Here is a 24,013-nt window from a genome sequence, read left to right as displayed (position 1 = left end):
TAGGTGTGTCGTTATAGTACACATAGATACTTTCAACACTGTAGCTGATAACATTTTATAAGGTAGATGTAGGACTAAATGTGCAAATGAGTGTAGAATAGCAAACATACTGTTATTAGGTTATATGGGATACAAGAGATTTGAACAAAGTAGACATGTTGGTACTCCTCCTGACATTTAAAAAAAACAACAAAAAAAAACTACCAACGCTTTGCTAGTTCAATTCCAGGCATCCCCATTTCACTTTGCTCACTGCAGCTTTAAGGCCATAATATCTGAAGAATGCCTGATCTCATCTGATCTCAGAAGCTGCGCAGGGTTGGGCCTGGTTAGTACTTGGATGTGAGACCCGTGGGAATACCAGGTGTTGTAGTGGGACAGAAGTAGCTCTAGTGCATACTGTTGTTGTGTCCTTAGGCAATGCACTGCACCCACCTTATGAATGTGCACGTGATTGGTGGCGTTTGAAGGGGCCGATGGTCCAGATTGGCAGGTTTGCTTGAATCTGTCTATCCCATGACAGCTCTTTTCACAGATTTAACTATATTTACTACTCAGAATAATATATATTTGCTGCAAGAGTATCCTTGAAATATAATTTATGAGTCTATGCATCTGCACTTGCACTTATTTAGCCCTGGTTTGAGCCTTTTTACCTGATTTAGACTGGTTTAGTCCTTTTATCGTCCTGATTTAGTCTTGTAGTCCTTATTTTGATGCTGTATATGCAAACATAGTCTCAATTTTGATCATTTTCCCACCAAAATTCATTACATAAAATACTGGATAGACATACAGCTGATGAATACTTGTACTTGTATTGTAGGGAAATTTCCTCATCTTTACTGCTGCCGGGGCAACCTGTCAGGTGCAGTAGGCGCTCCAGACCTTGAGATAGGTTTGGTCAGAACTACCTTAGCTGGAAGATTTTACCTGCGCATGTTTTTTTAGTTTTGGTTTTGGGTTAGCCTTCTGCCCCTCAGTACAGCCCCATACATATCTGTAATCTTTATTGTAACACAGTGTAACCGTGAGCTACATGAGGACATGGTGTTTTGCTCCACAGGCTCTGGGTACTGTGTCTGGGGCCGGCACAATGAGAGGAAACTTCCAGAGAGGTGATTAGAGCAGGAAGACACCACCCTCTTCCCCTCGGCTGTGTCCCAGTGCTTTTCCTGAGACTCTGGTTTCCCTTCTCCTCTTTAAGCACAGCCCAAACTTTCCACAAGTGACTATTTGTGCCGCGCGGGGAAGCTCGCCTCGTCCGCGTATTGTTGTGGCATGCTCGGCCCGGACCTGGGGGTCAAGCTGTTTTAGTGCACACTTTTAAGACCTTGTTTGGATGATACAGAGATAGCAAAGTCTATGTGGTAGAAGCTGTTAATCATTTGGGTCTTGGTTAAAGTGTAATAAGCTCATAGCCTCCTTCTGATCAAACACGGCTTTAGACAGACAAGTGTTGTACAGTTTGAATCAACAATAGTGAATCAGTGTTTAAATGAATGGTTGTCTAGGGCGGGTTCACACAGAAACTGTCACTAAACCCAGAACAAAACCTTTATTTTGACTTTGTTTAAAGGTTATTTATCCAGTTAAGTCGACTGAGAACTGAATCAAATACACAATAACGGCCTGGTCAAGAGAAGGCCTGTCAGATTTTGAAGCATGATAATTTGTTACAGCGATATACTGCGATAAATGATCATATTGAAACTACTTTGCGCCACTGGTACAATAACAATAATGCAAGATAATCCCAGTGAACCATTTTTAATAGACAGTCTCATTAAGGCCTGAGCTGCAACAAATAAATTGCAGAATGACGCAATAATTAGCCAGAGAAGTTACTGTTTCAACCCTCCAGAGCTTAATTATTGCCAGATCATAACAAAAATACCCAAAATCTCACCACTTTTGCAAAGACAGTGTGCATACAATACGTTTTGAGATCCAGTTTTCATACATTGAATAAGTCGATATAGTGATTATCGAGAAATATCGAGTTTATATTGCAAAAATGTACACACCCTACCATGTAATCATTGAGCAGATGTCAAAAACAAACTTGATTTACTTTTTTTTTTTTTTAATATATATTCAAATTCCACTTTCTGGAATTTAATTATGTAATAACTTCAAATAGAGGGCAGGAGTCTGTTATAAATAGTATCTAATCTTATGATCAACAAATGCTGAACCATATCATTATTTGTTTGGGTTCGGCTCTATTTATGGCTTAATGTCCTTCCAACTGATAACAATCACTTATTTGGCATGAATAATAATAGTATGGAGCCACTTTCTGAAGTCAATATGAAAATTTATAATAATAATTTTACTTTTGTTTATTTATACTTTACACAGAAGATGTTGGACGTTATACCAGCTTTCAGTTCATGTGGATATACCCAGTAATTACAGAGACATTAACCGTAAACCAGGTCAAAGGGCCATTCGATCAATGTTATAATGTTTTTCCTCATCACAAACATACCTGGAGTTGTGTTTTTTTCATTCTTCTCTCAAACAGAAAACACTCTGACTAATACGGTAATAAAATGTTACTCAAACATGTGTGAATGAAACAAAACACAACTCCAGTTATATTTTTGATGAGGTAACAACATTATAATATGATACAAAACCTCACAAGAGTCAATTTCGTGGGATATAGGACCTTTAAATTACAGGAAGTCCTCATTTTTGTCTGAATATTGTCATTAGGATTGAAAAAAAAAATTATAATCTGAAATAATGTGAATTTTTTGTCAATATTCCCTCTCAATACATCCACTCAAAACTACAGGTTCCTATGTTTTCCATTAGAGCCTGTATTTTGTCTCATTAGTTTGCCCCGTTTTCCCACAGACTCCATCTCCGTCCTGCGCCTCTGATAAAAACTTCATTATGAAATGTTGAACGAACAGTAAATATTTGAAGCATTTTTATCTGGTTCTTATCTCTGCGTGAACTCCTCTCCCCTCAGGACTCGAAACTTTTATTTTTCTAATGCTTCTGCTGCTCCTGATATCTGAACAGAGCAAAGAAATATGTGGAGGTAAATAAGCCACAGATTTGAGACTACAGAGTGGGAAACGGTTAGTCAATACACAGATTAAAGATTAGATGGAACAAGTGAAAGTGCGTAATGTGAAAGTGTGAATTTTCAACTTTGGACATTGGTTTTAGATTCTTATTTCAAAGACTGGGGGAACGGTAAATGCAAAGCGCAGTACAAATTAGCTGGATAGAACTGTAAAAACGAAAGCAACAAGCATTCATCAACATAATAATTCCCCTTAAAGAAAAAACGTCAAAGTCTAATAGTAAAAGTAACACAAAAACGCAATTACTGTTTAAAAAAGTACCCTGGTTAGAAATGTTACACAGTGTGGTAATCAAGTACAAGTTAGAATATCATTGCGTTGTTTTTATATCTGAGAAGCTAAACTTACATTTTGAAGTACTATTAGTGGTAAAACAAGTCATAGTTGTGTTAGTGGCAGCTGTAGTTGCAGTAGTAAGTAGTAGCAGCAGCAGTAATAGTACTAGTAGATTGTTTTGCATTGTCAGTAACACTTTATAATGAATACACACAAACAATTCAATCATACGTTTTCAGCAACTGCATTGACTTTCCTAATGTATTTCTACTAAAAAAGTTTAAAAATCAACAATGTGTGCGACTAAACCAGCAGCATATACAGCCATTTGATACAGCTCCTCTAGTGATAGTGATAGGTGTGTTCATGGGATTCAGTTTTTCATTACATCCGACATTCTGAGGACTTTTTCCCCATTCAAATAATAAATAAATAAATAAATAAATAAATAAATAAATAAATAAATAAATAAATAAATAAATAAATAAATAAATAAATAAATAAATAAATAAATAAATAAATAAATAAATAAATAAATAAATAAATAAATAAATAATATTAAATTTAATTAAAACAAATAATAAAAAATAAAAAATAAAAAATAAAAATAAATAAATAAATTAAAAAAATAAAATAAATACATTTAGCGCTTATGGCAGCAGCACACATTTTTCGGCTGTTACATGGTTGACATTGGCTGTTATTCAAACACATATACAACTCCCTGTGACACAGTGACCACTTGAACATAACAGGCCTCAGATCTGTCAGTACCATGTTTGCAGCAGGGCATTATACATTATGTAACCACAGAGGGAGATACCATTCATATAGTGAGTAGAGCGGAATGAGGAACTTCTGGTTTACATTTACTATGAAAAGATTGAGTCCGATGTCAGCTGTGTTTGATGAAATGCCTGCTGCAGTATATTATTGTGTAGCTTTGTGTAGAACTATCTGACTCATCTGCTTGTCTTTGTGAAGATGTTATTGCTTGACCTGAAATGTTCCACCAGACGGCATTAAATTGATTCATCTCCATAGAGACAAACAGATGATGCCAGCAGGCCAAGTCAAAGGTAAGATCTGTGGAGCGAAGAGGCAAGTTATTTTCACCAGCAATAAAACACCTGCAATTAAATCAATGCAAGATAGAAAGGTTCACCATATCAGAAAAGTTACCTAGGGCATCTTTAAATACCATTTCATTAATAGTGTGATGTTTTTTCTCATATTTTGCACATTCGCCTGCACTTATATTGTTTAGTAAGTGCGTTTCACCACTGGGAAATTGATAAAGTCACCTTCTGTTATACACATATCACGTTGACATATTTATATTATTATGTTTAATGTTCAAAAGGTGCTTAGTCAGTCAGTTTAGTCGGCTGGACGAAAGTAAAAGTCGCATGAAAATGAATAAAGCAGTCGATCTAATTAAATGTAATCTGTCTTGTAGTGGCTTGATTTCAGCGTGATATTAAATCTGCCTTCTGGATGTTTCTGGACTCGCTGAATGGACCAAAACAGGATGGGAGTGCAGACCTTGGCCGTGTTCAAAACTGATCATACTTCCACTGACTCAAGCTGCTCAAAAAGTAACACAAGTGAAACAAGATGTCCTCCAACAGTTTCAACCATGTGAGAGTACTAAAACTTTTCCAGAGTCACTATACTACACTGTACTACTGTTACTACCTACTACTACCACCACCACCATTTCTACTGTCACTACTACTACTACTACTACTACTACCTACCTACTATAGTACTACTACTACTACTACCCTGTATACTTTCACCATCACCAACATTGCACTGTACATTTACTACGACCATATGATTACTATTGAGAACTTGTAAAACTACTACAACAACAACAACTACTACTACTACTACTAACATTATTAACATAGCAAGTATTTCTACTACTACTGCAATTACTACAATAACTACCACTGGTACTACATGTCTGCCATTACTACTACTACCACTACTACCACCACCATTACTACTACTACTACTACTACTACTAATACTAATACTACGATAAGTAACAGCTCTTAACAACTTTTTACTGCCACTACTCTGACTACTCCTACTTTGATTACCACTATCACTTTTAACCTGACTTCTATAGTACAATAATATTCCTCTTGCATGCAGTCCAGTGTACTCCTTGCTAGTACTGTCCAGAACTTGCTAGAACGGGGGGGTGGAATGCGTTTCTCAGCGGCGTCCAAATCCTACCCATGCCTCCTCTTTTGACTGTACTCACAGGAGCAGGAGGAGTTTTCACTGCACATAAAGGCTCAAAGGCAGTTAGCCAAGTGGGGTCAAAGGTCACTGGGGGCTCACTTCTTCCTGGGGCCTGGAGGCTTTTTCCAACTGCACTGTTTTTGTCAGACTGGGTCATATCGGCAAGTTACAGTAAGTATAAAAGATATCAGGATTATCAGCTCGAGTACAGGAGAAACCAATGAACAGTGGAATGTGAAAGTAAAGTACTTTTCAGTTATAAGGGATCATATTGTCTGCAGGTTTGTCACATTTGTAAGTAGAAAAGTATCAGTTTTATCTTCTTGTGTGACAGTGTGTTATGTCAAAGTAACTAACGTACACTTGTAAATACTTCTCATGTGTATACTTTATTGAACAACTGTGGATGGAAGTGAGATGAAGTACTTTCCTTCTTAACAGTTAGAGTGGTAGTGGCAGTTTGATATTTGCAGACAGTAGTAGTTGCATAATTTGTAGCACAGTGCTAAGTGTAACTGTGAGCAGATAGGGACAGATACCGTATTGTAGTTGTGTAGAAGCTTTACAAGCATTTTGACCTCAAGTAAACTTTATTTTTTACTTTAACTCAGGTGGTTTTGAGCATTTTTGCATCTAACTTATCAAATATTTCTACTTCAGTGCTTATAGTGATAGTACCTATTCTAGTCATACTATAAAAATACTTGCTTTAATAGTTCTATTATGTGTAGTACAAAATGAAGAAGTACCCAAAATAACGAGTTGCAGTAGGCCAGATATACTGTAGTATTTCTTTTCCAGATTATGTTGATGTTTACAATATCCATTTTGTTTCGTATCCAACTAATTTGCTACTATGTCAATATAATGCTTTTTTTCAGCACTTTCAGAATTATTTTAATAGACAAACTTAAGTCAGAGATATTTCTTAACTCACATGTAGCCCTGAAAACAGACATGAGCATAATAGTAAACTATAAGTAGAAAGTTATTTTCAAAATGTCTTTTATTGGGAGAACTACAAAAATGTACAGTACAAAGTTAACAGTCTCACACTCAATTTGTAGTGAACTGACTCCCCAAAAATATCACAACTCTCTTGTTTGTCCGTTTGTGTTACATTCAAAAAGCTTTACTTCTGATAAAGTAGTCAAAAGTACATAGTGCGCATCCCCCTGTACCTACTATGTACACCCAAATGTGTTAAACCACGTCCCTCGCCAGCGAAAACCCTCCAATAACTAGATTCAACAAGAAAATAAAGAAATAATAATAATATAATAAGGAATGGGGGTTTAGAAGAAGTTATGGTTGTCTTATCAGAGTGGTAACAACCTTGCTCTACATTCAGTACGACCTGTGTATATAAAAGACGTAGGAAAATACTTTATTTGGTTAATCTTATATAAGGCAAGTTGAGGATGGTGAACCCCATAGGCACTACATCAGAAATACTGGGGATGCTACATTCTTTAGCACGTGGCTGGAATCACAGTGACACCTCGTGCAAGCACAGAAATACTTTTTGGTTAATTTAAATTTACTTGGGTTGTTTGACGCTGGTCTAAAACAAAACGAACGGTTTGGACGGTCTGTACAACCACATTGTTTATACATTCTACAAAAAAAATCTAAATAAAAACGGGAAAAGCCTTCTACACACTGACAGACCTCTGTAGCAAACACGCAAACCTTATTAAACGTAAACAAAAACAAAATTAATGAAATAAATATCACATACGTTCTCTTAAATTAAGATTTTTTTTTACTCATTTACAATAAAAATAACCAAGTGAAGTTACAAAAGGAGAAAAAAAAACAAAAAATATATATTACTGTGAAAAGAACATACACTCCACTTTATGCAGATTAATAATGGCGATCATAATTTAAACATAAAAGAATATAGATCTATTGCTTCATCATACTTGATAAATACAGTATGGACACAAATTACCAATGTAGCCTATACTTTTTCACAAGATAATAAATAAGTTAAATAGTCCATAGCCAGTTATGCACCGCTATGTAAATCACTCAAAAAACAGCTAAAAAAATATATATTCAACCATCAGCAGTGATTTCCCCAAACAAACCCAACTCAAGAGTGCTTTTTAACCAAGCAACAAGCTAGACTAAGCCAGCAGCCACTGGGTGGCGCTGGGAGAAGACAGACTGGAATGGAAGTAGAAGCTTTTAGGAGAAGAAAAGAAAACATGTTACTTTGAGTCAAGGCATTTTCTTGGCAGGATGGAGGAAATCTGACACCGCTTTAGTCTCTTCTTCTTGTCAAGTCATGTTACACATCTAATCCCAGGAAAAGTGTGGCTTGCCTGATAGAGCTGAAGGAGGGGCTGCTCTGAGCCCTTGGGCAAGGCACTGGTGGAATGCCTTCTGTTACTATCTAACTTTAATACAGCTATATTACATACAAGAAACACTAGACTAATGCCAGGTCAAGGACACTTCTGACTGTTCATTGATCCCAGGTGGGGCTCTGCTCTGCCCCCCTCCAGGGAGGTCAGAGCAGTTACTGCCCCGAGAGCTGCTGCTGGGGACTAATGTCTTGCTCAAAGGCACTTCAGCTGGTGTCTGCCGCTGAAATGTAGCCGTGGCCCGTGGCCAGGGATTGAACCACTGCGTGATAAGGGCCAGTCTGAGTCCTCCACTCCCCTTTAGGCCATCCGTAATCCGTTTGAAAACAAAAACAACACCAAACAAGTTCAGTCATCAGAAATCGACAGCCTGCTGAAGATTGGCAAACGCCTCCCCGCGTCCAGACTCGGGGACTCAGAGCCGCTGAGGCTCCCGGAAGAGCTTAGGGACCCGCTCGCGTAGCTCTCCCGGTCAGAGAGCGAGTCTGGCGGGCTGGGAGGGGGCTCGAACACCGGGGACTCGTTGAGGCGGCGCAGCGCCTGCAGGTGGCTCATGTTGTAGGAGGGAGGAGGGGAGGGCGGGCACACGCTGCCAGGCATGTTCCCATAGTAGGCACCGCTGGAGCTGTAGCCGCTGGAAGTGTGCACTGCCAGCGGGGCCAGTAAGGCTTTGAGATCCTGGCCAGGGAAGTTGAAAGCGCTGTTAATGCAGGAGCTGGGGGACAGCGCCTCCTCGTAGAAGCTGGAGGCCGAGGAGGACGCACTGTTCTGCGGGGGAGGAGTGCGGGACGTGGGGCTGTCGAGCAGGGGAGACTCGAGCCCGTGGTGAGTGGAGAAGCCGGAGAAGCTCAGGCTGTGGTGAAGCTTTGGTCTGTCCCGCTGCGTAAAGAGCTGCTGGGGAGGCAGCATGTCCCTCTGGCCGTACCCGCAGCGGGGCTCTGTGGGCTGGGCGTTGGCGTTACCCGCGGGAGCAGGTCTCCGCTCGTCCGCGTTGTGGATAAAGTGACAGCGGGGACCGTAGGGGCAGAAACCGATAGTGTGGAAAGTGCGGCACGGCTCTGTTTTGTACTTGGGGTGGCGGGACAGGCTCCTGAGCTCGTGGTAACCGTGGGCAAACTGACATTTCTCCCCGTATTTACAGGAGCCGTTCTCCTCAAAGGGTCGGCACAGCTCCGTCTTGTAGCGGGTGGAGTTGATCTGTGAGCCGGCCTTGGGCTGCAGCACGCCCCGCTCTGCGCTCTCACTGAAAGCGCGGTCACGGAACTTGTTCTCCTTGTTCATGAGGGCCGTGGCGCTGCTGTTGCTGGTCGGGGTGTTTTCTTTCAGGCTGCTGTAGGAGCCCAGCGGGTATTTGTTGCCGTTGTTCATTGCCTCCAAGTTGCTGGTCGAGTTTCTGCGGAAAAATCCAGGCGCGAAAGAGCCGCCGGAGCTCGGAGTCGTGACTGGCGCTCCCACCGCTTTCTTGTCCAGCATACTGTTAATGTGCAGGGCGTTCATGTTCATGCTTTTGTCCTGTGGAGAGAGGGGAGACATAAGCGAGCTGCAGACATCAAGTTATAACACATTTTAACTAAACCAACTCTAAGTTTAGACCACTTGTTGCCCCAGCTAAAATACTAACTTTACACAAACTCCAGACCCCTCCAGTGTGATTCTACAATGAATCTCACCTTGTAAAGCATGTCCATGTCGTAGAAAGCTGACAAGACAGTCGCAGACATCTCTTTTCCCCAAATTTGCTGCCGCACTCCCTCTTTCATGGAGAACCGAGCAGTTGTTTACGCAAAGACGCCTTTGTGCCACGACTGGTTTTGTTTGAAGGCGAAAGTCTCTTGGAAAAGTTGCTCCCCGAAAGTTAGAGTAAATCCGAAGTTAGGTAGGAGAAGGGGGGCTGAAGTTGTGTTGTGGTCGCTTGTGTATGTCCTCCCCTGTAGAAGCGCTGGGCTGCGTGCTTCAATGTGAACCAAGACCGTCCGCTCTCTATTTAACCCAGAGTGCGCGCTCGGGGAGGGGCTTAACACAGTCCGCACAAACTTCAGCAAAGAGCCGCCTCCTGCGCTTTGGAAAAAAAACAACTTCCATTCACCGGTTGGATGTCTGCGCTCCAAAACCACGCCTTGAAACTCTAGCCCTGCTCCCCCTTCTCCCCCCCTCTCCTCCCGCAATCCTTCACACAGCACTCCGAGCTCCTTTTTTCTACTTTTAATCACACAACCAATTTTGTGGAAGTTGGTTTTGCTTCTTGGGTTGGCTCTCGCTGAGAAAGAATGTACGGGAAGTTTAGCTGAGATTTGAACGCACACTGCAGCCAGTTCAATCAGATGTTTACTAGTACACAACTTTGCGGATAACAATAATGTATCCCTTTGCTTTAAATAGTTATTAAAGAGATTCATTAGGTTAAAATGTATTGCTATTATAATGTTAAAGTCTTATCAGTCACGCGGTTCATTCATTCATAGCAATGTGGAGTGATCTGTATGAGGATTTTGGATACAAGTCATTCAAACGTATATTACGCACAGCCAGTTACGTGCGTAAAAGTGGCCCACTCTTCATATATGTGTTTTAATTTCATTATTGTGCTATATAAACAAGTAAAAACAACACGATCTGATAAAATAGTAGCACGATTTGTACAGGCCAAAGGGTTAAGTGCACAAAAACTTTGCTTGTCTTCTCCAACAAACGCCTGTCTTTTAAAAGCATGCAGCAGTAGGGACATTCCGGTGACAAGGCCACCCCAGCCGTGTGTGTGTCCAGCAGGCGAGCGAGCCAAGCGGGCAGCCTCTTCCCTCCCTCCCCCTCTCTCTCCCCTCTGGTCTGTGGAAGCTGACACATGTATTTGTAATGGAAGGAAACGCTGCGCTCCCCCACCCCTCGGCTTCTCCCAGTGGACCGGGTGAGACCGCAAGTATGAGCGGCGAAGAGTGCACTAGCTTCAATTTTTAGACATCTACTTGTTGCATAATCCTCACCAACGAACCTATTCCCGTCTACTACACACACAGAATAGCCCCACGGTAAATCTGAAACCTTGACCTAGTTTTATCAGTGTAAAAGGCTGAGTTTATAGCGCAAAACTTCACTAAACACAAGTTGCAGTCTTGTACCACGGCGTATAAGTTGTCTAGTCACCGCGCAGCGACACACTGAACTGATTTAAGTCCTTCCTTTCTTTCAGGCATCTTTCTCAAACTTGTTTTTCTCAAAGTCAGAGCTCGAGCGGCTGCCCTGAAGGAATGTGGCTTTTCTTGTGGTTTTTACGCGGAGCAACAGTGCCCCCTATGGACCGACACGGGGACTGGCGCTCAAAAGACAGACAGCAGGAGAGTGACGCCTCCTGCTGTCTGAAAGTGAAAGTAGGATTAAAAGATGCATTAGTGTAATTAGGGATTATTTCATTGTTACAAATCTCTGTTACATAATACAGTGATAGACACCACTCCATATGTACAGCTGCATTCACTTTCAGGTAAACAGGAGCTTCATAGATAGTATTTAAAACAAACACAACACAAATTTAGTAGAAAAATCAAACATACTTCTGAATTATGAATGTTACAATAAATAAATGTTTTGTAGAGATTGGCAAATAAAGGTAATCAATGGTAAGTAGTCACAATAATGTTCTTCTTCTCAAAAAATTGGAAAGTTTTAATTGAAAAAGTTTTAATATATCAGCAAACCAGGACTCACTGTAAAAATCTGAACATATTACAATTTATTACATTTTTTAGTACATTTATTGATGATAAATGTCTGTCAAACCTGAACATTTAAAAACTGCTAACACCTGTAACACCTGGGATTAAAGGTTCACAATCTACCGAGATGTCACTGCTTTGTCCGGAATGTCCCACAGTATTGCATTGAACTTATCTCCATGGAGACAAGCGGGTGATGTCGTCAGGTCACGTCAGATCTGTGGAGAAACGACCCCTGCTTACAGTAAAAATGTGTTTGTCAAGGTATTTTTGAGCAACACCTGTAATTGAATAATAGCAAGATCAATGCCTTACTGTGAAATATTCCTAAGCAATACCATTTCCAAAAGTATAAACAGAAAAAGTTACATAGTGTACCTTTAAATGATCAAAACAAATTACTCAAATCTTGAACAAAACAGAAAAAATACGCGCATGTTCTACTGCGTATTTAAATATGCACTGAGGACGTAACACACATTTCATTAGATGTTTTGGTTGTTCCTCCAAACCAGTTTCCTGCCTCCACAGTCTCCCCTTTGTCCACGGTGAACAGTGTGGTCACAAATTGCACTGAGCTGCCCCTGTCCCTCATGATGTAAGCTTCCCAGGACGTCCACACTGAAATGTCAAACTACCCCAGAAGAAACCAGCTGGAGTCCAGTCAAGACTTCACAAACCTCAGGGAGTGGAAAGACTGCGAAGTTGGCAGCAAGACCCGGGATGCTACATCAAGAAAGATATTTTGGTCCGAAGGGTGTAAAAATGTAGCACGGCAGCACAGGTCATCACATAATTGCTAGTTCGTGTAATACTTGGATGATCACTATTTTTCATATTGGATACAACGTAAAACAAAATAAATGTGTCCAAAATTTGTCAAGTTGATAAATTCACAAAAATAACTTACAAAAATATTGAAAAAAGTTGGATTTCAAACTAATTAAACCACTGGCTTACACTGTTCTTTATGTATACTAACGGCATCCCCGGTAAAAGTGTTACTGTTGTTTGTGTAGCAACAAGTTACAATTGAACAGCTTGCGCTTATATATAACAATACATGTGTTCAATTTGAAGATTACTTTTGATAGGTTTATAAATTATGTTTCAAGGTGTTATTTTGCAAATGACATATGATAAATTAGGACATTTTATAAGAGTATTACTTGTAGAACTCGGGGTCGTTAGCAAAGTCCAAAGTTTGTATCAAGCATGCAAAATGTCCATAGAGATGTATTATCAAAAACGAAATAAAAAAGTGAACAAAACTGCTGTGAAACAACTCAAATCTTAAAATCTCCATATCCATAACTTCCATCTCCATAGGTTTATTAATGGGCCAACTCAAAACACAATCGCAGCCTCTACTGACATAACAGACTTTTACAATACAAAGATTTGCCTATCTGCTTAAAAGTGAATCAACATTTACTTTTATTTCTTTTATTTTCACCAAAATTGTTGACTGTGCATTTGCATCATCTCTATCTCTTTATTTGGAAGTAACATCACATTTCTGGCCTTGCTCCACTTTGGGTAAATAAGATGTTCTAAAATGGGGCAGAAATAGCAACACCAGCGGCTTGGATTCTACTACAACCAACCCTAAAATTAGTCTGCTGCTCCGGGACTATTTGCTCTGCTCTGTTGAGATAAATAGTTTTAATGTGAAGGACAGACAGGGCAAGTCTCCTGAGAAATCCCTTGAACGCGTCCTTGTCCACAAAAACTGCCCTCCCTTTGCTCTTGTTTTCATTGGGGGACGTAGCTCCGTTCCAAAACATTACATCAGCTTTACAGTAACAGGGAAAACATGGCTGCCACAATCCATTCAAACACATGTGTAGACTCATATGCACATAACATACAGAGAGGACAGTGGAGCATTGTGCTTAAGTCTTAACTACATAACCAGTGAAACTAGAGGGTAAAAAAACAGGCTCCGATGAGAAGACTTCAGCAGTAAATTAAATATCGCAGGAAAATCGCACCTCGTATAAACATACAGTGGAGGCCAGAGCGTGGACTTGAATATAACGGCGGTGACGTGTCAAAGGAAATGCGTCTACGTAATGCGCTCACAAACAAACCATTATAGTCATGAGGTGATGGAGGGTTTGGTATTGGCTTTAAATCTCCTGTAGGACACCCCAGGTGGAGAGCAGGGATGTCACAGTATTAGGGCTGATAGTAAGCACTGTAGTACTAACTAGTCAAATTATTATTTCTGTAGTACGTAGAGATATTTTGAATACATTCTTAACCAAATAACGTATGATGAAGTATGAAACTATGAGTAAAGGCATCCGGATAGGTAGTATTTATTAATTAAATGTATTATTGAGGAAAATTGCAAATTGGAGACGACAGTAGCATAAACATCATTGGTAGAGCAGACAGTGTTTTTAGTGCCTAGAAGGTATTTATCATTTTACCAATTGTTTATTCCTTTTTGACATGTTGTTCTTTGCACATAATATCACATTTTACTGCAACTGTGAGAAGTATCACAAGATTACAATGATTCACAATTACGATCACCATCATTAGTAAAATCCTTTATTAACATCGTCTACTAGATCGCCATTCCTCCAGTTTGTGACCAGCTTTATGAAAACCAACTTTCTGAATGATAAAGATTAAAGGTTAATGGAAATATCTGTGTGAAAGTGAACAATGAAAAATACAAGCCAATGGTTAATGTAAATATTTATTAAAAAATGTATTCACAATTAATACTAAAATTTAAATACAATATTTATTTGAGTTGCACATTTAAGACCAATGACCACATTTTGAAATATTAAGTAATAACAATATTTCCGTCATTGTGATTGTAAACATTTCTTCATTTTTATTGTTGGAGTAAAGAATAGTTATTATAATCTACACACTGTATTAAAAGTTTGCCAATTTTACCTTGAAAATTGAAAATATAACAGACCTAAAATGAAAGTTAATGAATCATCAAATGTCTTTCTCTTAGAGTCCTGGCGTTTCCAGAGGCAACATTAAAAACATAATTGATCCTAAAATATTTTACAGTACATGTTAAAGGTGCAGTATATAACTTTACTGGATCTTTTTGTCTCTATGGAGATGTTATTGCTGAATGTTTCACAGTATGGCATTACACTTAAGCAGGTGACGCCACAACACAAGTTAAAAGCCAGATCCTTGGAAAGGCAAGCCCACCCACAGTAAGAATGCTTGTTTTTCTGAGCAATAAAAACAACAATAATGATTGGATAAATGCATGCTGGATAGGTCTAATGTCGTACTGTGGAACATTCCAGACAAAGCTATTCATCAGAAAAGTTACATAGTGCAGCTCTATTTTCTACCTCAGCTTGTGTAGGACGTCTAAAGCCAGCTGGGCCCTGTCGTGTTTGAGGGTGAGTCTTGCGTGCTCCATGGGGCAGATGAACTGGGGCAGAGAGGGGAGGGATGACAGGGACTTCAGGGCACTTTGACTCTGGGTTTGAGCTTGGTCTGACAGAGTCCTGATTCGGGACAGGTGCAGACCAGATCCAGGGTCCAGGGTCTGGACCAAGGTCTGGACCAGGGAGCTGAGGTGTCTGTGCAGCAGCCTCACCCACTGCACTGGCTCCGCCCACAAGTTCAGTGCGCCCTTCTCAAACAGGAAGTCTTCATCGTCCTATGGAGAGATGTATTATTATAGTAATGTGGGGAGCGAATAAAAATGTTCAACAACACCAGCATAAAACAATATATAACTTAAAATGACCTTAAGTTTCTAAATAAAATGAATAGTCACAACCTCATAGATTAGATCACCTGACACTATTGGGCAGCATAAAACATAGATAGATGTGCTTATCACTAGAAGATATAACATTAATAACAGTTTATTCATGTTTAAGCAATTCTTTGTTATAAATAAAAATAAAAACTCAATTATCTTGTTAAAAATCCTAAAATATTACTTTATAGTGCAGGTTTATGACAGGACAAAGCTATTTAACTTGTTTGAAATGTTTCGCGCAACAATACATAATATTCATACAATATTTCATTATTCAAGGTAAAAAGGATAATATTCTTAAGTGAAATTTTTTGATTGAATTTTCATTTGTCACATAAAATCACCTTAGATACAGAACTTTAATCATTCAACACAAACAAATGTCAAATTTCTTCCTCCTAAAGTCTGAACTCTGCTCCAAACAACGTTATTACAAACACCTAAGCAACTGACAATTAGAAATGACTGAATCTCAATTGAAATGTGATTAATTACAGAGTTATTTTTACTGTGTAAAATAATACATTTATTTGTTAAAAAAAGAGTTGGGGTTGATTGTAGTGTACAGGACTGTGTGCAGTACAGTACACTCTGCTGTGTACCGGCAGCGCCCAGGGTTGAACCTGACTGTCAGCTGTTGAACAGTACGACAGTGTGATGTTTGAACTATGACCTGTGTTGACATATTAAACCTTAAATGACCTGCTTCAAAGCACCACACCACAGTCGGATTTACACTGACAATGTTTACACAATGTACACACAGACCACTGTTTCACTGACCTGAGAGGGGCACTTAAGAATATATAATTTCTTGGTCAGATGCATTTTCAGATCAACTGTTGAAATGAAAATAATGAAATAATATGATTATCTACAAAATAATGTGTAGTCACCTCCCCTCCTTTTGTATGAAACCAAAAAACATAGATAAATGGCTCCAACATCACTGTGAATAATATATTGGGAAATACAGTGGTTTGGCTTTAACCTGTGTGTAACCTGTACCAGTGGCTCTCAAACCTTTCACACCAAGTACCACCTAAGAAAAGATTTGGCCTTCTAAGTCCCACTACATCTAAAGTAGATCTATAACCGGACTATTCCAGGACTAATCTAGGGCTAAATCAGGTCTAAATGTGGACTAGATCATTTCCACTGTAATTCTAAAGAAAAAGAACAAAAAGTGGATACCATGAACTCTAAATTAGGCAAACCCACAAAGTGAAGAGCTGGCTGTGCATGTGTAGGTGGGTGAACATTTTGTAAGTAAAGGTTTGTGCTAACAAAGATACAGAAAAACTACCTATTACTGAACCATGTAAAAAAACAAACTCGTACCAGACTGGTCTCATCTCCTGACTCGGCTTCTTCCTGGTTCACGTCCTCATTTCCCAGCAGCCATTCTGTCAGACTCAGGACCCCCTCTGGGACCCTCTCCCACTGTTTGAGAAGCCGACACAAGACCCCCACAGCGGAGTCCAGGGCAAGGGGCGGGCAGACCGAAGAACCGGACACATCTGTGGACCATCACAAACACATTACCTTAGTCATGTGTTTAGAGACCATAAATCATCAATGTTTTAAATATGACAAGCTACTCTAAGGTTAAAGCACGGCACAAAATACGGGAAAAAACATAACTGGAAATGGTGGAGTGGGCATTGTATCCAAAATAATTAAGACTGCAAACATACCTGCACTCCATCAAAATTGAGGCAAAACTGGAACTAAATCCAGAATTAAACCAGGACTACAAAGGACTAACCCGAACCAAAACTAGTCTATAAGGACTAAAGCTGGATCTAACCAAACACATATAAACAGCCCGTAAACACATTTTCTGAGGAACAGTCCTCCACCTGCTCGTCCTGATGGAGTGCTCCATAGTATGGTATTATACATATATTTTCCTTTTATGCAGTTATGGGTGTTTTTATAACTCAGAAATCATGCATCTAGGAGCCTGTTTGCAGGTCTGACCTGTAACGTGACAATGTGAATCCACTTTCCTGTTTCCAGGAAGTTGGTGTACCCTCCCCCCAAAAAGTTTTATATTGCACCTTTAAAATATGGCCAACTCTCTGGTTCAAGCTGTGTATAAAGTATGGAGTCTAAAATAAAACATTACTGGAAATGGTGGTGGTGTGCCATGTATCCAAAATAATTAAATCAAGTCTGCAGCTCAAAGTAAAATGAATAATTACAAATAATCCACTTTCCACAGCTGAACAGAAGAGGATTTGTAGAAATTCTAGGGGAAAAGTGTTTCCCACTTCAACGATGGTTAGGGTTTAAAAAATCCACTTAGTCAAGCAAAATATGAAATAATGAAACAGGTGCGGTTAGGAAATATGTCTAGGGATTCCTGACCACCTGCGAGAAAGTCATTTGATTCAAAGTTAAAGGCTTAAACCTGTTTGACCAAAGAGTGCTCGGAAACAAAGCTGTAACTCACTCAGCAGACCACAGACAGGGAGTAGCTTTAAAACATTCACTTAACCAATGAACAGACTTTACGCAACCTACAAACACTTCTGCATTTTAAGTTTGGACTGGATATAAGAAAAAAACAATACAAATTTTTATATAAATAATACTTTTATATCACAATCTATAATTCTGTTATATCAGATGTTGAACGTCAAACTAGAAATTTATTTAAAACTTGGAGCAAAACATCTCAAAAACTGTAATTTACAACAAAAAGTTTAAAATATAAACAGCTTTGAAGATTTAGCAATTAGGCAGTTGGAATTATTATTAATGTTACCCCTATTGTTGTTATTTTGGTAGTATTTGTTTAAGATTGTCAAAAAAAATAAGTATTTGAATTATAAAAAAAGTACTAGAAACTGGATAATAATTATTTACTTACTCATAGTTAAATTGAGAACAATATATTCTAGATGCTGGTGGTCAAAGTTTTCACGGTTTGAAAATAATACCTTCCACTTACCCATGATATTCTTCTATATGGTGGATTGTCCACTGATAGAAAATCAACCTACTGTTACATACTGAGGAAAAATAACATACAACAAACATAAAATGACAGATAAGACTATATCAGCGTTTCAGTTTTATGCAGCAAAACCTGGAACAGTCTTCCTGAAGATGTGAGACAGGCCTCTACTGTGACAATGTTTAAATTCAAAATGTTTTTTCTTATTCTGCACTCTTCTCTTTTAATGATCATTTTATGATGATTATTTATGTTTTGATTTGTTTGTATTGTGATTTTAATGAGTTTCTTGTTCTGTAAAACACTTCAAATTACATTTTGTGCAAATTGTGCTAAAAAAGCAATGACAATGTGCTAGAAAAGCAATGACAATATTTGATCTACTCTTGGACTAAACAAAGAGAGAGACTCAGTTTGACTCATTTTTCAAATGTTGGACAGGCCTGTTTTGGGGTCTTTCACAATGTCTCATTTTCTCAGTTCTCAGGTTAAAGACTCCCTGATAGAAACCACAGCCTGTTGAGAACTGACTCAGACCTGTGTGCAACAAATCAAATGTCACATTCAGAAACCACCTACTCAAAGTGGATGAAGGTAATGTCCTTTTAAACAACAAAATGAATAGATTATATTAGACAACATGAACAAAAAGATTACTTAAGAAAAAGTTGAAAATAATATTAGAATTGACAATTATACAGTTTACAATATTCTTGGAAGTGCTTCAGAACTAGGCTTTGAAAACATTTAAGTGTGAGATCCCCCAGAGGCTTGAGAAGTCGTGTTGACAAACAGCTGACAGGAGTTTGATCCTGAGACTTCAGACTGCCCCTGTGCCTTTGGGCAAGACTCTGCCTCAGGCTCCACTGTCACTGGAGTGTTACCTTAGTCCTCTGCACATCCACATGCAACTTATCAGCTCTGTGTCTGGCTTTGTAGCTCCACACAGCAATTAAATGGGGGACTTTGAAAGATAATGGATAGTAATTTGGTGGCTGCACATTATAAATCACACAATTACTGTTAGCTTGCTTGTGCAAATGATAAGTCCTCTGTATATAAGCCTTTTCTGGTCTTGGTTTAATCTTTGTTAAAGAGGCTGTACCAGTTAAATTTGTTTAAATTTTGTCTGCCACAGTACAGATAAATTGTATTAAATATTTTTTATTTATAGTCTGCAAAACAAGCAAATAATACTGGTGTGTTGCTAGCATGCTAGTCATTGTTAGGAAACTCTAGATTCTGGCCTTAAGTTGGGAAAAACAATTATAAACTCATCTCTGAATAATTAGGATGCTAGGATTGCAAAAGCTAATAATAAATTTGGACCAATGCAAACCATTTAAAGTGAGTTTTGTTTTCCGTGTTTTTAAAAATCAGGTATGGCAAATTTATGCACCCATTTTCACCAAGTTTGACAAACTGTTTTTATTTAACTTAATTCATATTGCATATATTGTGCATCTCCAAAAGGCCAGTAACATGACGGTTCAAATTATATCAGAAAAGAACAAAAGCCTTTTTAAGTGGCGTATCAAACCAACAGTCACCTTCCCTGTATCAGTGCAGTGCTAGTCGCAGATCTACTGTCACACATCTGCTACTATCAGTTTTGGAAAACTGGAAACTGTAGAAGCAATTCCCTTCCTCCAAACTTGGGAAGATCCAGTAAAGAAATAAAGTGGTATTGCAGTTTATTACAAAGCAAGAACCATACTCCAAATAATAAAGTACTGCTAGGGGAAAGCATTGTGTAATCAGAAACTTAGTGTCTGTATCCAGTATACCCGTACTTGTGGAGTATACATGCCTCTTATTTTTGACTTTATCAAGAGGATGTTCATTTTTAGACAAATATGAATCTATGTATATTGTTTCATTTTCTTGCAGTACTTGGGTCTCTCAATAGAAAGATACAGAATCAATAATACCAAACTCCATAATATAAATCTCCACAGGGACCATCCATTGCTACTGTTCCAGTTTAACCAAAGTCTGCAGCTGACACCAGCACTTACTTCAAAAGGCCTCAGAGCCACAGTCAAAACAACACTAAACACAACCCCTAAGAGCAAAGAGAGGGTCAAGACCAGTTAGTCACCCTCATATACAGGAGAATGTAAAGTACAACACAATAGAAACAGCAGACTACACTTAAGATTCTTATGAACATACCTGATGTGTAATCATAACAAAAGACCAAAATGACAGATGTTATCACCTTTAAAAGAGAATGGAGACGCACCTTAACTAAGTAAAAAAAAAAAAAAAGTATAGATTGTCATCAAATGCTAAATGGTTAAAGTATATGAGTTTGACAATAAGACTAATCTTAACCTAAATCTGTACTAAGCCACGACTGAACCAGGACATATATATATATACTTTTTTGTGTTTTATCTTAATGTATATGTGTGTGTATAGTAAAAATTGAATTCTGTCCTAATAAATAAAGATGTTACAACATCAAACCATAAGCTGACTATACCAAAGTGACAAAGGGACAAAATAACTTTTTTAACGGTATAAATCAGGACTAAACCAGAAAAGGTTCTGAAGTTAACCAAGTATTGCCAAGGACCCCTTATTAGCTTTGAAATAGTCCACGTACCACTTGTAGCTCCCCTACACCACAATTTGAGAACCTTTGGTGCACAACACACAAAACCGATCAGGCAGATTGTTTTACTCTTCAGAGAGAGGCGTGAAATCGGTGGAGGGGAGCATTACCATGCCCTGATTGTCCTGTATTAGAGGAGATTTAAGAGTTTAGATGCTTGAGTGACAAAATCCCTTTCTCAAGAATCAGCTCTCCCTTGATGTCCAGTGGTTTTACAGTCAGAGCCCTCCTCCTGTAAACCCAACATTAGGCTTCATAATAGGAAACTTAAGACGCATTCAATTTATCTACTACTTCGAAAACATTTTCACACATCGCTAAACACGATTGTGCAGTTTCTCAAGGGGATAGTCTTTCAGGCACTTAATGGCATGTGGGGACCAGAGGCACTTAGATTATTAACTGAGCGCTGGCATGTCTCTGTATGGTGGGGCAGTTATTTGTAATGGAGGGGGCATTTTTCTACACATGATAACATCTGCTGCAACTTACTGGAATCTGGTAGGCACCATTTCAGAAGGAGAACAACAAATGGCTAAAAATAATGTTTACAGAGGATGTTAACTGTTCATGTACAATACAAGAAGTAGTAGTAGTGGTTGTAGTAATGGTGGTAGTAGTAACAACTTAATTCTGAATGAGTTTATGAATCATGTTCTTGATGACCATATATGGAAGAGCACGCACACACACACACACACACACACACACACACACACATATACATTACATACACACATTATCAGCTCAACAACTTTCCTATATAAAACCAAGGACTAAACCTGAGCAAAAACAAAAAAAAACCTAAATAAAACCCTGAAAATCTGATATAGGGTCATATAAGGGTATAGATGTGAAATGACTGGATCGTAAAATCAAGCAACTGAAGACTTTTCTGTTTAAAATGTGTTTTGTGTTACGACTAATTATATTAAGAAACTGCAGTTGTATAATGCCAAAAACATGTCCAGACACTAATTGATGCTAAAACTAGTACTGGAAATGAAATACACATTTGAACAAGTATCAATACGGAAAAAAGGGAAAAATAAGACCTTACTCAAATAGTTTCATGGTGAGAAGAAAACTTGAGGGAAAAAACAAAACTATTGTTATTATTGGTTACAAGCTGCATAGTGTGGTGTAATCATTTTGTGTTTCTGATCACAGAGAATCTTAAACAATTCTATCAAGGCCTGTCACGATAACACATTTTGAAGCGCTGAGGTAAATATAAACGATAAACAATAATATTGAAACCAAACCATAAAGCTGAATTATCCCCCAGAAACAATTCTTGATGTACAATATTGTTAAGACACAAACTGCAATAAATAAATAACAGAACGCAACACTTAAATAGTTAAGTTTGTGTCTATAATGAGTCAGAGAAGTTCATAATTCAACCCTGTACAGCTTAAATCTCATTGTAGTACAGAAAAATAACCAAACTAGCCCACTGACACTGCGGGCAAAGTGGGTTAAGTGTCTTGCCCAAGGACATAACAGCAGCATTCATCTGTCATGTATTGAAGTTGATACAGTGATCATCGTGACAGGTTTACTTAAAGATTTCGAGTATTAAAACTGAGTTGGAAATGTGATATTGTGGCAAAACTAAAAGCCTCAGTATAAAATTCTGAATTTTAAAACAGCTATTTAAACATAGCTTCCCCACGGTCTCCCTCTGACTGAATGAACTGGGCAATTACAAACATATGAATGAGATATTGTTTACTGTGGCTTTACTGTCGAAAACTAAGCTACTGCACCACTCCAATGCCTGATAATGCCTCACTTAGAATGGCCTGGAAAATCTGGGCACGTCAGCTGAGGCTTCAGAGGCCACACCTCTTTGTTTTTGAGGGAAAAATCAACACTGTTTCAAAGTTTGTTACATTTTGAGCAGTTTGTGGTGTGACATTTAGTATTTTCCTTCTTATTTGAAGCCAAAGAACATTAGCTGGCCATGTACCGAATCACCATGAGTGTACTTCCCAACAGTTTACACTATATACTAATGAGAAGAATGTGAGAACAAGTCATTTAAATAGAAAGAATTCACTACTGGTTACATAAAGTAGGAAACTAACCAACCTTGAAATAACAAACTCCTTTGTACAGTACAGACACCTAGCAGTCCTTAGATTTAGCAGAAGCAGGCCTCGACTTATTGTTCAATATGTGGTCAATATTCATCGTGTGTACATTTTCTTTGCACTACCGGGAAAATTGTGGTTATTTTTGCCTAAACAATAAGATTTAAGATGTAAAAGGTTGAATTAATAACTTCTACGCCACACTACAGATGCAAACAAAGACCTTAAGTGTTTCGTTCTGCTATTTATTTATTGCTGATTATCATATTTTTAACAACATTGTAGCTTTAGAATAGTTTTTGTGGTTTTGCTCTTGGATTTTTGTGTCAGTGGCATAAATTCGTTTCAATATTATCATTTATCATCTATATTTACTTCAGCAATTTATTTAAAAAATGTGTTATTATGACAAGCCTAAGTAAAATCGGCTTTACATACAATTAACTACAAAACTGACCTAATTTCAGTGTATTTTATAGTAAACATTTTCCTATTAAAATCATTATATTAAAGCTTCCAGTTACCCATTTTTTCTCCTGTTGTTGGAATATGGAAAATATATAGTAGCAAGTAATTAAAGTGTGTTCCAATGTCATTCTACACCTTATATGGACTTCTAAATAAGTGTTGACAAGGGGCGTAAGGCAGTATTTTCCACTAAAACCTAATGTTGAATGCTGGAGTAAAAAGTACCTGCTTATTTAAAGTGGAATTTGTATTTAATTGTGAATTTACATGTGCTAATAATGCTCATTTTTGGTCACATTCAATCACAAACTCATATTTCTTCTCACCCATTAGACTGTAACCAAATATCCAACCTAGAATAGTAACTT

General features: G+C 38.3%; 2 protein-coding genes across 2 annotated transcripts in view; both read right to left on the bottom strand.

Annotated features, from left to right (window-relative positions):
• Window positions 1–6,630: 6,630 nt before the first annotated feature.
• Window positions 6,631–10,003, bottom strand: zfp36l2 (zinc finger protein 36, C3H type-like 2). The gene is made up of 2 exons (XM_033979120.2): window positions 9,688–10,003; window positions 6,631–9,529 (listed from the first exon to the last, which is right to left on the bottom strand). Exons 1-2 carry the CDS (start codon window positions 9,775–9,777, stop codon window positions 8,366–8,368), a joined length of 1,254 nt encoding a protein of 417 aa, XP_033835011.1. The 5' UTR covers window positions 9,778–10,003; the 3' UTR covers window positions 6,631–8,365.
• A 4,568-nt stretch (window positions 10,004–14,571) lies between these two features.
• thada (THADA armadillo repeat containing) overlaps window positions 14,572–24,013 on the bottom strand; it is a 131,311-nt gene continuing 121,869 nt past the window's right edge. Inside the window, exons 38-39 of the mRNA XM_033979701.2 lie at window positions 16,835–17,013; window positions 14,572–15,385 (exon numbers count right to left, since the gene is read on the bottom strand). Of these exons, the coding sequence (XP_033835592.1) occupies window positions 15,068–15,385; window positions 16,835–17,013 (497 nt within the window). The 3' untranslated portion in view covers window positions 14,572–15,067. The remainder of the gene's footprint in view (window positions 15,386–16,834; window positions 17,014–24,013) is intronic.

The sequence above is a fragment of the Periophthalmus magnuspinnatus genome, chromosome 15, assembly GCF_009829125.3.
Source record: "Periophthalmus magnuspinnatus isolate fPerMag1 chromosome 15, fPerMag1.2.pri, whole genome shotgun sequence".
NCBI lineage: Eukaryota > Metazoa > Chordata > Actinopteri > Gobiiformes > Gobiidae > Periophthalmus > Periophthalmus magnuspinnatus.
The sequence above is the reverse complement of the archived record's forward strand: the minus strand, read 5'-3'. Positions and strand labels throughout refer to the sequence as shown.